Raw genomic sequence first — 12,970 nt, forward strand, 5'->3', positions numbered from 1 at the left:
TGATTTCTTGCTTGTGCCTCTCTGATCCCGTAAACCTTTTGGCCCATCTTGACTCGTTTCTGGCTTCTCGATTCTTTTTCTTCGATGTACAAGCTCCATTTCCGATCGGTTTCTCTTCGTTTCCATGGTTTCTGTGGATATTGGTCAGTCCCTGATCTGTTTCCTTTAATTTCTTGCTTGTGTCTCTCTGATCCTGTAAAACTTCTGGCCCATCTCAACTCGTTTCTGACTTCTCGATTCGTTTTCTTCGACATACAAGCTCTAGTTCCGATCGGTTTCTTTTCGATTTCCGGATTTCTTAATATTGATCTGGTTCTTGCTGTTCTCTTGATTTCTTGTGTCTCCCTGATCTCGTATACCGTTTTGGCTTTCCGTGACGGTTTCTTGTTCTGTTTTATTTGTTTAGGGATCACAATCTATTCTATCATCTGTGGATCTTGATTCTATTCTTTGTTTGAGAAGCTCTAGTTTCGATCGGTTTTTCTTCGTCTCTAGGGTTTCTGTGAACATTGATTAGTTCTTGCTGTTTTCGTGATCTGTTGCTCGTGTTTCTCCGATACCGAAACATTTTTTACTTTACTTGATGGTTTCTTGATTCTTTTTCTATTTGTTTTACGATCTCAATCTGTTCTATAAATCTGCGGAAGGAGGAAGAGGACTCCAATTCTGGATCGAATCATTGCGCGAGTCGCACCGACGGTTCGGTCACTGCCGATGGGGGCGTCAAATCCTCATCCGACCTGGCTGTTTATGAGCAGTTGGGGGCAACAGTTTGGTGGGTCTCTCATCCCTCCTGCCCTTCTTGTGTGTGTTGATATTGTTCGAGTCTGTTGCATTTCTTGGATCGTGGGTCTTAGCGTTCGATATATTCATTTGTTTCTTTCTTCCTATTGATGATCATAGGAGCAGAAGATTCAACCATGGGCAGGAGCTATTTCAGAGAGGGTTCAAAAAACACGGTAAGAAACACATCACCTGGCAGTAGTTTTATTTCCTGATTGCATAGATGTAGAAAAAGTTAACGATTACAGATATCAAACACCTAAATCCTTTTAATATTCAATAAATATTGCGAGGCAACTCATTTGTTGGTGACTTTTTCTTGAGTTCTTAGAGATCAAAAGTTAGTAGGGGTGAGCATTCATGTGTCAACCATCAAAACCGACTTGAAAACAGACAATAAATTAGCGGATTCAAGTTGAGCTTATAATGGTTTGGTTACATGGCGTGATTACTAACTATCGAATCGGCCATGATTGAGTCTAAGAAGTTGATTTGATCGTGTCCAAATTAACCCAATGTATATTTGGGTAAATTATGTTGGGTAAATTATCTTGGTCCTACAAATGGGTTGAAAATGTAAATCACTCAATTATTAGGTTGATCTCGTGACAGGTGTGAGGTTTTTGACGGTTTAGGTATGTCACAAGTGTTCTATTCTGACCTTTTTGTCCCAACCCAACCTAACCTAACCTCTCTGCTAAATGAGTTAGATAACTCTGGTCTTAGCGGGTTGTTTTATATTTTAAATGAGGTTAGATAACTCTGCTAAATGAGTTTCTGTGAGTTATATTTGAGTTTGTATTATGATACAATTACTCGATGAGTTTAGTTGGGTTTGAAAGTTCTTAGTCAATCATATACAACTCAACGAGAGACAAACCATACCCGATCCCCCTTGCATCCTACAACTGAGCAAATAACTGATTTGGAATTTTGATTGAAGTACAAGGTTTTCTTTTGTATTATTATCTTGGCCATGTTGTTGTTCGACAAGGGTAAGATGGACAAAGAACATGGATTTATCATGGTCGAGCCAAGGTTGATGAGAGTAAAATGAATGTGATAACTATATTTTGGCCAATATAGTTATTAGATCCAACATTTTAGCACGTAGGTCAAAGTTAGTAAGGTTCTTATTTTTCTGTGGCTATTTGTGAAAAAGGAAGGATCACTTGAACAAAAGGTATTATTAGCTCATATCAAACCAAATAGAAAAGAACAAATCAAGACGGAAAAGAAAACCTTTATTGAACTTCTTAAAAAAAATTTTTACAGAAACTTAATCTCTACAACTCTATCTAATCTTATTTGAAATCTTCTAAAATATATTTTAAGCTAAGAATTTTTTATCACTAAAACTCTATTTAATCTCATTTAAAATATAAAATATTAATTTAAAATTTCTCAAAATATACTTTAACTTTTTAATGCTATTGTATATTTATAAAATTAAAGATTTCAACTTAATATTTTAAATATTTTTATTGACACAATAGATTATATTGACCACCTTATCTATATATTGTAGTTTATGTCGGGTCATAGATATGTACTAGGCCTTTGGGAAAGATGTTTTCAGGCCTTGGTTTCAAATTGTAACATCTTATTTTCATTCCACACCGAAAGTCGTAGAAGAATTATATGATTAGATAGGCTTGCTCTTGTTAACTAGGGCTTAAATATTTTTTACCGTGTGATTCTAAACTCCTTTTAAGTCTTAGCAATCTCTATATAAACTTCAATAATCGAAACTGAGAATCTTAGAACTCAATGTCAGCACGATTCTGCTCGACAGCATCGTTATGCAGTTATTTATAGAGCCTATGAAACGACGCAGCATTACTGAAGTTTTAGAACTGAGGGAATATTTTGTGAGACCATTGTCGTTTTGTTTCGTGTCTGCATGAAAGATTACCAGTCAACTCATGTCATTTCTGAATTTGGGTTGGAAGCTTGTCCTGTTCTACCAAGTTGAAACTTTAACTTTTTAATATATCCTAGATGACTCGCAGTCCTTTTTATATTACATTCCTAACTATGGATCTCCAGTGGAAATCTCCTGTCATTTATCGAATTATTGCTGGAAACTGTTTGGGTGACTGGATGTGCTGCCGCGAAAGGGAGGCTGTGCATGCATGGGGAATGACGGAGCTGTTGCTTTTGGCGTGGGCCGTGCGGGCGCTCAACTCCATGCGGTGGATGCGAAGTCGACTAGAACGCTCGCTCCGAGTTCAAGGACTTGATTGAATATAGTATTATACTATTATTGATGCAATTAAAAAAATATTTTTTAATAAAAGATTAATATCATATTAATTAATTTGATGTAATTATATTATTTATTAATGTTATTATTATTGTTTTTAACTTTTTCGTATTAATTAGTAACATTTTATCATTTGAATTCAAAAGTATTAATTAATAAAAATACCAAAAGTATTTGACAATAATTTTATTAAATTGATTATTATAATATTTTTTAATTTAAAAATAAAAACATTGCATTCCAAGTCCAGAGGAAGAGAAGAATAAAAAAATACTTTAATTCCCCATCCTTTGGGCATCAAAATAAACAGGAAAGCTCCACCTTTCCATGCAGACTTGGCTTCCAGATTCGAGATTCGGCAGAAAAATAACTTTGAATTCCAAAAATATAATCTTAGGAATGATTAAAAAAAGAAAGAACAAAAATATTTTGCACATGGGAATCCGCATGTCAATAAAATCAACTTTTCTAGCATAGATTTTTACATACACAAACTTTTGTCTGATGAAATCTTCCAGCACCATACATTTTTTCTCATCCACTGTTGTTGTTATACAAACAGATGGAATTTTTATTGAAAGGGAATCTTTTCTACTGTATTTTTATATGAGCAAACATGACTTTCCTTCAAATTTAGAGTTATATGAATTTGGTTGAAGGAAAATTAAATCTTGAAAAATTAAAGAAACAAGGAAAGAGGTGATAAACCGGTTAACATTAAAAGAGAAATAGAAACCATTCATGTGGAACTTGAAATTAAGAGGGGCCCGAACCAGCATGGAGCTTGAAAGATGTTGATATACTCAGATGTCCTGGAAATAGAGAGTATATATACACTCAGGTTTTTACAAATACCAACAGAAATAAAAACATGGAATGTTATAGCAGACATTTTGTCAAACCCAATAAAGCCATAAATTTAGAGAGACTTCACTAGCATATTCCATTTCAGAAGATGTAAGAAGAAACTAACCAAATATTGTGCTGTACTATACTTGTACAGAGAACATAGGCAAAAGTGTTTACCGTGAACATGCAAAAGAACTCGCTGGCTACAAGGAACTAATCCAAAATAAAAAGTTGCTAGGAAGGAACTAATCCAATAAAGTTCTCCAAAGTATAACAGAGCTTGAGGAACGTGAAGTGTGTGCAAGAATGTTGATTGAATATCAACTAACCCATAGTATATGTATGTCTTTCTTGGCATTCACAAATTTCTAAAAATAACGAATACGGGAGAGCAGACCAGAGATAACAGTTAGGATGACAAGGACGCATACATGTTAAACCTGAATATATAAAATAATTCAAAAACATACTATCTGAGCATATGTATATGTAATTACCTTGTCTTCCTTAAAGTGAACATCCAACCAGTTTCCCGTTGAAGCTTTCAAGAGTGTAATGATCACTTTTGTGGGCTTAACTACCACCTTACATTTCTCAGGGACTATTTCCTTCTTTAATTTTGCTATGGCACATCAATAATTCTTTCCCTGAATATCATGAAATTTGATGTCCACATACATTGGCTTGAAAATTGTTTCCACCTCTCTTCATTGACACCTTAAAGAAACATCTGGAAAAAAAAGACATCAGAACTCAGAAGAATTAGAACAAATAAAGTAACGATGATACAAAATCACGACAGAATTCTGAATAAGAAATATAACGACAAGGCTTCTTGACTGAAACACAAAAAGATAGCAATAAGATACAAACCTAACATATTGATTCACATTAATTCACCAATCATAATCCGTTTATTTGGTGAACGAAGCACAAGAAATAAGATTTCAATGGAAAAGAACAAGATAGCAATCTAAGGATGTCTGCAAGCATTTGAGGTTTGCTAATCCATAATGGCTAAAAAAGTGTTCTAACAGGACTAGAGAGTGGGGATCCCAATTCCTAAGGGAGTGAGTTATAACATGTCCATTTCGATGCATCTAAGCATTTTATTAGCCCAAATACTTCACGACATCAGATCTGCATGCTCCTAAAGAAGGCCACTAAAAATTTAATCTTCTGTAATCAAGATCAATAATACGAGTTATTAGCCACGATCAATTATTTATTGTATTTCAATGTAATTCAGATGAGAATCATTTCTGCGTACTAAGACCATGTACCACCTCGATTTAATTCCACACAAGAAGTTAGCTAAGATTTAGAATGATTTATAAAAGTTCAATAAGTATCTTATTGTTAACTTGATATTAAGTATTTTGTGTCAATGGTTCAGACCTAATGAAATTAATAGATCATTTGGGCCATGATAGGTGTTTTTAGTAGTATTCTTTAGATTGATTCTAATGTTGTAATATGTTGCCTATTTTTATAGTTGACAAGGATCTGGATTACCAAACAAAGATGACAAAGGCTCGCATGAAATACAAAGATAATTTCTACAAGCGGCATTTAATTATTTGACCAAATAGAAATCGTCAGGTTTTCATTGTCTTCCTATTCTATTTCTCAAGTATACTCTCCTCTTCTTTCCCCTATGTTCTTCTAGTCATCCCCTCGGAGCAGTTAGGCCTTAATACAAGTCTACAATAGGTCAGGTCTGAGTTATATTTGTTTCGGGCCTTATTTTTCAAGAAATTTGTCATACAATCGTGTCATCTGAGGCAATATATTCTTTCCGGTCAACAACTCAAGATCAAAGGAGTAGAATTAGTAGGGCAACATTTATAGAAACATGCCTTGATCTTCTTCTCGTTGTCTTGATCACAGCTGAATGATCCAAGTGGGACGTAACTGTTCAAAGCAGTCGCTGCCACTGCCGCTGCACTAACCACAGACAACTGCATATTGATTACCGATTAAAGATAAAGTTTCACAAAAAAATCAACCGCTAATAACTGAAAACGGCATTACGACGTCAGTGAATTTGGAAATAAATCTCGAAAGAGGGCCATATGTATGATCGATTTATCTTGATAATGGAACCAGGGAAAAACAATGCAAGATGATTGAGAAGCGTCGTTCCGCATAACGTCAAGAACAACAAGAATTGATTTAAGAAAGGAGGGGAATGCAACTGAAGCCCTAATGGTAAGAGATACGAAATAAATAAAGCTGTATGGTAAGATTAGTTCTGTATAACACTAAGAACGACGAGAATCGAAAGAAAAGGAGGAAGATGGATTAGAGATCAACCTATGATGATAGGAGGGAACAATGCACAATATCCAAGTCAGTGCAGTAAAACTACTACGCAGAAACCTAAGAACAACAAAAATCATAAGAAAAAAGGTGAGAAGAAAGACAATGCAGAATGACCAAAACGGCGTGGTAAATATAGTTCCGCAGAACGATAAGAACAGCAAGAATCAAAAGAAAAGGTGAACAAACGGGTTAGAGATCATCGATCACAAAGGAGGGTGTCAGGAGAAGAAAGACACTGCACAAAACCAAATCGGCGGGGAAAAAATAGTGCCGCAGAGCGATAGGAACGGCAAGAATCAAAAGAGGAGAAAAAATGGGTTAGAGATCACCGATAACGAAAGGACGGAGTCAGGAGACGACAGGCAATGCTTAACAACCAATTCGGCGTGGTAAAACTTGTTTCGCAGAACGAAAAGAACAACAAGAACCGACAGAAAAGGAGAAAAAAAGGGTTAGAGATCATCGATCACGGAAGGATAGAGTCAAGAGGAGACAGACAATGCTAAATAACCAAATCGGCATGGTAGATCTTGTTTCGCCGATAAGAACAACAAGAACCGACCGAAAAGCAGCGCAACAAACTGAAATGACGAGTAGACGGGAGTCAAGAACAAGAAAATATAACCCTGGGGAAAAAACCTAAAACCGATCGGCAAGAACGCTAAGACCAACAAGGATCGACGAAGAAAGAAACAGGGAAATCGATTGAAACCCCAACTCTAGGATGTCATCCGCGGTGGAAGAAGAACATGACGACCTCGGTTTCAAGGTTACGGATCTCGGAGGCAAGGAGGGAGACGACGCGAGGCTTCTTGGCGATGCTCTCCACGTGCCGCAGTTGCTGCTCGTCCGCCATTCCCACTGCCTCTCTCTCTCTCTCTCTCTGGCGCGATCGAGAAACGAGCGGAACGGTTAGGCAGACGCAACAGAAAGGCGAACGACGGTTTTGGCTGTGATGAGTACGAGGATGGAAGGTTCTAGAAGTGAATAATGGAAGGACCCAGAAGAGGCCCGAAACTTCATAACGGGACGTTCCGGTATGCGGGTTTAGCGTGTTACGTTGTATTCGAGTGCTTTTCTAAAGACCGCTCCGTCCCCACACTATCCTAACAATGAAGTCGGCAAGCATCACTCGAAGCTCAATAATACCAAACATTATAGATAATTAGCAATATCAATACGTAGGTAGCTATTAATCTTAGCCTCTCTCTTCTACCGATAACTATCCATTACTCAAACTCATACCAAAGCTTATCTGGCTGCCTATTTTTTATTTGTACTTTGTTTTTTCTTGCTTTGATCATCCAAAATAGGTTGGTTTACTAAAACACCCACGACTTTGGTTATTGATCTAAAAGACTCCAAGTTGCCTAAATACTAACAATAAGTATCTATTTTCAATTTTATTATTTTCAATATTAATCAACAAGGATCCTAATTCATCTTAAATGAGTTGAATATGCATGATACTAAAAAAAAAAAAAAAACTCATCTACTTAGAGAAGGTTAATTACAAAGTACCGCATATAGTTAGAATTTTATAATATCTTAATTTCTAAATTTAAAAAAATTATATTAAAATCTCTATAATCATAAAAGTGAAATATTTAAGTCCATTTATTCTAACATTATCGGTTTTATCGACGAAAAATATAACACGTGATAATACGTGTAAGAATAACATAAAAATAAAAAATAAAAATAATTTTAATATCATAATTATATTTTTTTTCTTCTTAATTGATATTGTGGTGGTGGCGAACGACAACACCACTAGGGACTACAGATAGCTGTTATAGTTGTAGTTGACAAGAACAATACAATGGTTGACGAGAACAATGTTGGGATGTCCTTAGAGATAGGTCGGGTAGAGTTCTTGAATGTGGAGTTGAGAGAGACTTATATGGCTTCTTACGAGGGGAGGAGAAGAAAAAGAAGAGAGAGTGGCGGCGAGAGGTGAGGCAAATAGAGAAGAGAAAGAGGGTAATATAGATATCGGTGCTTTTCATCTACGTTAGTGCTACTCAGCATCTGTATCGGCATCGCTCTGCATGTGCGATGACACCGACGCAGATGTAGAGCGTCAACATCTGTGTCATCCTCTTCCTCCTCTCCCTTTGCCTTACCTCTCATTGCCGTTCTCCCTCCTCCACTTCCTCCTCCCCCTTTTTCCCTCATTCCATAATTCCTCATCCTTCTTCCTCTTTTCGCCACTTTGCATTTGCATCGATGCCGACGCATATATAGAGCATCGACATCTACGTTATCCTCTTCCTCCTCTCCTTTTGTCTCACCTCTCGTTGTTACTCTCCCTCATTTTCCAACTCCTCACCTCACAAGAAGTTGCATAAGTCTCTCAACTCCACCTTCAGGACTCCACCTACCTTGTCTCTAAGGACAGTCCCACATCGTTCTCGTCGATCACAACTACAATAATCACTCGTGCCCCCCGACAGCACTGTCGTCTACCACCATCACAATAAAACGTAATTAGGATGTTGAAATTATCATTTTATCCATTATTTTCATGTCATTCCTGCACGTACTATCTTCGGGAAAGCCAATGGTGTTATGATAAATAGAGTTAAATGTTTCACTCTCATAACTATAGAGATTCTAATATAAATTTGTTGAGTCTAACAATCGAGATGTTAAAGAGATATAGCTACATGAGTAATAGTATTTTCATTTTGTTATTACCATAACCTTTACTCATTAGCATTTTTTTATTATATTCAGATAATAAAATTTAAATATAACTTTAAATATATAATGACTATTTTATTTTTTTTATTTTTTTATAAACGATAAACAGAGAAGACATGATTCAAGCTCAAAATCTTTACGAGCTAAATTAACTAACACCTTCAAATTAATATGATTTTATACATTAGAGTGACAATGACAGACATGTGGCACCCCATGCATTTGTTAGAAAAGATACCACAATCAACAATGATTTGCTATTAAATTCAACTATCAGGCAATGACGGTCACTCTCGCTCTCGCTATGCCAAGTGAGGCCTCCCACTCTTCGTGGGAGTCTTTACCTTTCTCATCATCATAGGTCACTCTCGCTCTCGCTATGCCAAGTGAGGCCTCCCACTCTTCGTGGGAGTCTTTACCTTTCTCATCATCATAGGTTATTTTTTATTATTCAACCTCATGTAACTCTTCTCGATAACCGACACACTCACCAAATTACTTATCGTTCAAACGAAAGGGACGTTAAAATTATTTTTTTGTCAATTACTTTCGCACCGATCGAATAGATGGTGTCATGTTGTATTTCCATCTATGCAATAGATGACGTTAAGGTAAATAAGATTATTTATTTTAATTTTAAAATTATAAAAATCTAAATATAAAACTTTTTAAGTATAGAAACCATAAATATGTAATCAGCACTTTAATAATCGTATAAGACATGAAACAGTAGACTTTTGTACAACATTCGATGTCTCTCGTTGCTCGAACATACTTTCTGGAGAAAGCTTCACAGGCTATATTTTCCAAAGCTAAATTATGTTTATGAAACAGTGATGTGATTTCACTTGAGAAAATAATCAAGTATTCTAATTACATATATATTAAGGTTGGCTTTGAAACCCAAACGATTGAAGCTTTTAATACAATCTCGCAGGTCAAATCAAGAGAGATATAATCGCATTGGTTCCCCCTTTTTTTGTTCACGTCGTTCATGGAATCTGCATCAGTTATTGGGATAGATGCCTTCCATCAATCCCTATCCTTCCTTTTCTTCACCTCCTCCCCGTCTCGAGTTTTCGCAAGGAAATGGATGGCTCCTCAGGAGAACACACCCGCCTCCTCTATCTACTTTCATTGGATCGAGTCTCGAATCACTTCCCATATGTAGCCGAGCGATAATGGCGGCCATCACTTCTTGCTTGTTTTGCTGCTCGTCTTCCCCGCCCCTACATAAAGACCGGGAAGAAGAGAGATGCAGTGACGTTACGTTCCTTCGATCGCACAGGAGGGGATCTGTGAGATGTCGACAACTATCGAGATGACGACTGTTGATATGGTGGAGAGCGCGAATGGCTCCGTCGACCAACCCGGCGGCCCCCCTCTGCCGCTAGCACCCCCGGAGTCAAACCTGGAGATAGAAGGTGAGGTAGAGGCGGAGGCGGAAGCGGAGGCAGCGCCGGAGGCGGAGGCGGAGGCAGCGCCAGAGGTGGAGGCGGAGGCGGAGGCGGAGGCAGCGCCGGAGGTGGAGGCGGAGGCGGAGGCGGAGGCAGCGCCGGAGGTGGAGGTGGAGGCGGAGGGGGGCGTCGAGCAGCTGCGGGAAATGGTCTTTAGGTTGAACCCTTTTGCTGAAGAGTTTGTGCCGGCGTCATTAAGAAATCCGCCGTTTCGGAAGGTAATTTTGACTCTGCATTTGATTTATTTTCTTAGCATTTTGATTTGATGGTCAATTATTGTGGTCTTTTATGTTGAAATTGACGATATATAAATTGTTATTCATCCTCACAACTCTCTATTCTAACAATAATAAAATCATCTACTCCAACAAAGAAGTCTCTTTTTTATATTTATTTTAATCATCTCATAAAGGATCTTCATTTTATTTGTGTTATATATATAATTTTATTCATCACTATATATATATATATATATATATATCTCTCTTACCATTTGTGAATCTCGCACCCACAACATCTTTTCTCCTTTTTATCTGTCTTCTTCTTCTATGAATACTCTTATGTGCATTCGAATCTTAACGTATAGAAGATTAGCAAAGCTTGTGCTATTGTATCAACCCTTCTTGTTGACACCATGCAGAAGAGGAGCATTGAAGCTGAAGAAAGGAGGATTTCGCTGAGGCCGGATGCCATCGGACGAACCATATTCGTGTCCGATGTCGGACGAGATGTAAGCTACATCATAATTTTTCTCTCACAGCTATTGAAACTTGGGATTTTATTTCTACTATCGAATAATTCATGCATGCAAATCGAAACAACAGTTTTCCTAACCCTGTGGTATGTTGGATTAACCAATTCACTTTGATTGGATGGGTCTACCACAGGTTACTGAAGAGCACATTGCTGGATTGTTCAGTATGTGTGGAAGGGTAAGTATTGTCCAAATATTTACGATGCAATGGTAACCCATCACATCATGTTTACGTCCCATCTGACGCTAGTGTTTGTTTCATGGTGAAGGTAATCGATTGCCGCATCTGTGGGGATCCCCATTCTGCACTTCGATTTGCACTGGTGGAGTTCGATAACGAGTGTAAGAAGAAAGTTGGATTGATCTCATCATCATCTCCGAATCTTCTCTGTACTCTCTGTGCTTACGTCGAGTCTTTGCCATCCCACAGATGGTGCAAATGTAGCTTTCAATTTCGACGGGACGATTCTTGGATTTCATCCTCTCGCGATCTCGCACTCGAAGACTGCTATCACGCCTGTCAATCCTTCGTTGCTGCCTCAGGTGATCGTACTGATTCTTCGTGTTATCTACGTATTTTTCATGTTAAAATCGTACTGAAGCTGCGAGCGAATGCAGTCTGCTCCTGAAAGGGCAAGGTGTCTGAGGACGGTGTATGTCAATAATATCGATAGCCAGGTGAGTTGGAAACTATACGTTACGTCTTTCTCTATCTCTTCTCTTACCACTTGCTTCGACTCGACATCAGGTTACACCGGCAGAAATAACGGATTTATTCGTGACATACTGTGGCGAGGTCAGTGGATTAACCTCACTTGTGTTTTGATCATCCATAATTCAGTAAGATGATGATGTTGCAAACTTGTGGATCGTTCCTGTACAGGTCTCTCGTATGAAGCTTCTGAAGGATCATGCCAATTCATCCAACATGGCGTTCGTTGAATTCGTTAGCGTATGGATGATGATGCGCTATCTTTTTTATGTCCGCATTGATGATAGATAGATATATTGATTGATTGATGGATGATGATGATGATAATATTCTAAAGCAAAAATGGTCGATGGCAGGTGGAGAGTGCCGGCAAAGCTCTTTCTTGCAGCGGAATGGTACTCGGAGATTCTCCCATCAGGTATATACTACATGTTGTTATTCTGTCGTTTAACAGAGCCAACAAAGTGGAGACACTAAGTGACTGTATTCTCAGGGTCAGTCCTTCGAAGACTCCGATGTGGCGGTAGCGGACCCGTGGACCTGCTCGCGCTTGTTCATTTATTCTACCATTATTATTAGTACCCCGTCTCGTGTAATTTGTACCTGACCTATAGTTTCTTCCTGAGCTTTCACGTTTGGACCTGACTTGTTCGTCTGCTGTTGTTTTGTTTCTTCTCTCATTGTGTCGTAATTAAGTGGAGAAATGATAACTCGGGTCTTCTTATGTATGAAAAACCCGTGGTAAATTAGGAAATGGGAATATAAGAAGAATTAAAACAGAATTTTGGATTCATCCGATGGACGACATCACCTATAAAACATAGCATGAAGATTACTTCTTTTAATCTCCTATCTTCCTTATTAGTTGCGCCCCCGCATGGCAGGAGATGCAAAGCCTTAGGTATCACGCATGACTCTCTCTCTCTCTCTTGTCCAAATCTATTATTGCCTTGTGCTGGAAAGGGGAGCAAGAAGAGACAGTGGTAGTAGATATAGAAAGAGTATTACTAAAGGAGGAGAATGAATGCCCTTCATATGACTTTCCAAGCATTAGAATTGCAGAGAGGAAGCTTGAGCGAGAAAATGATGGCGTCATGATACCTTCCTTCTTTTGGAGA

The 12,970-nt window shown here is 37.9% G+C and overlaps 1 protein-coding gene and 2 long non-coding RNA genes across 3 annotated transcripts; 2 read left to right on the top strand and 1 right to left on the bottom strand.

Moving 5' to 3' along the window:
- Positions 1-3,583: 3,583 nt before the first annotated feature.
- Positions 3,584-7,157, bottom strand: LOC135606621 (uncharacterized). Its single transcript, XR_010484865.1, has 4 exons — positions 6,981-7,157; positions 5,758-5,859; positions 4,396-4,628; positions 3,584-3,861 (listed from the first exon to the last, which is right to left on the bottom strand). It is a non-coding gene; the product is annotated as an uncharacterized LOC135606621 (long non-coding RNA).
- Positions 7,158-9,942: 2,785 nt separating this feature from the next.
- Positions 9,943-11,740, top strand: LOC135607650 (polyadenylate-binding protein-interacting protein 10-like). The gene is made up of 5 exons (XM_065099608.1): positions 9,943-10,604; positions 11,027-11,116; positions 11,274-11,318; positions 11,410-11,482; positions 11,571-11,740. Exons 1-5 carry the CDS (start codon positions 10,233-10,235, stop codon positions 11,738-11,740), a joined length of 750 nt encoding a protein of 249 aa, XP_064955680.1. The 5' UTR covers positions 9,943-10,232.
- A 291-nt stretch (positions 11,741-12,031) lies between these two features.
- LOC135606673 (uncharacterized) lies at positions 12,032-12,547 on the top strand. The gene is made up of 3 exons (XR_010484872.1): positions 12,032-12,092; positions 12,209-12,270; positions 12,346-12,547. It is a non-coding gene; the product is annotated as an uncharacterized LOC135606673 (long non-coding RNA).
- The last annotated feature ends 423 nt before the right edge of the window (positions 12,548-12,970 follow it).

Source organism: Musa acuminata, chromosome BXJ2-3 (assembly GCF_036884655.1).
Source record: "Musa acuminata AAA Group cultivar baxijiao chromosome BXJ2-3, Cavendish_Baxijiao_AAA, whole genome shotgun sequence".
In the NCBI taxonomy this organism is placed as follows: domain Eukaryota; kingdom Viridiplantae; phylum Streptophyta; class Magnoliopsida; order Zingiberales; family Musaceae; genus Musa; species Musa acuminata.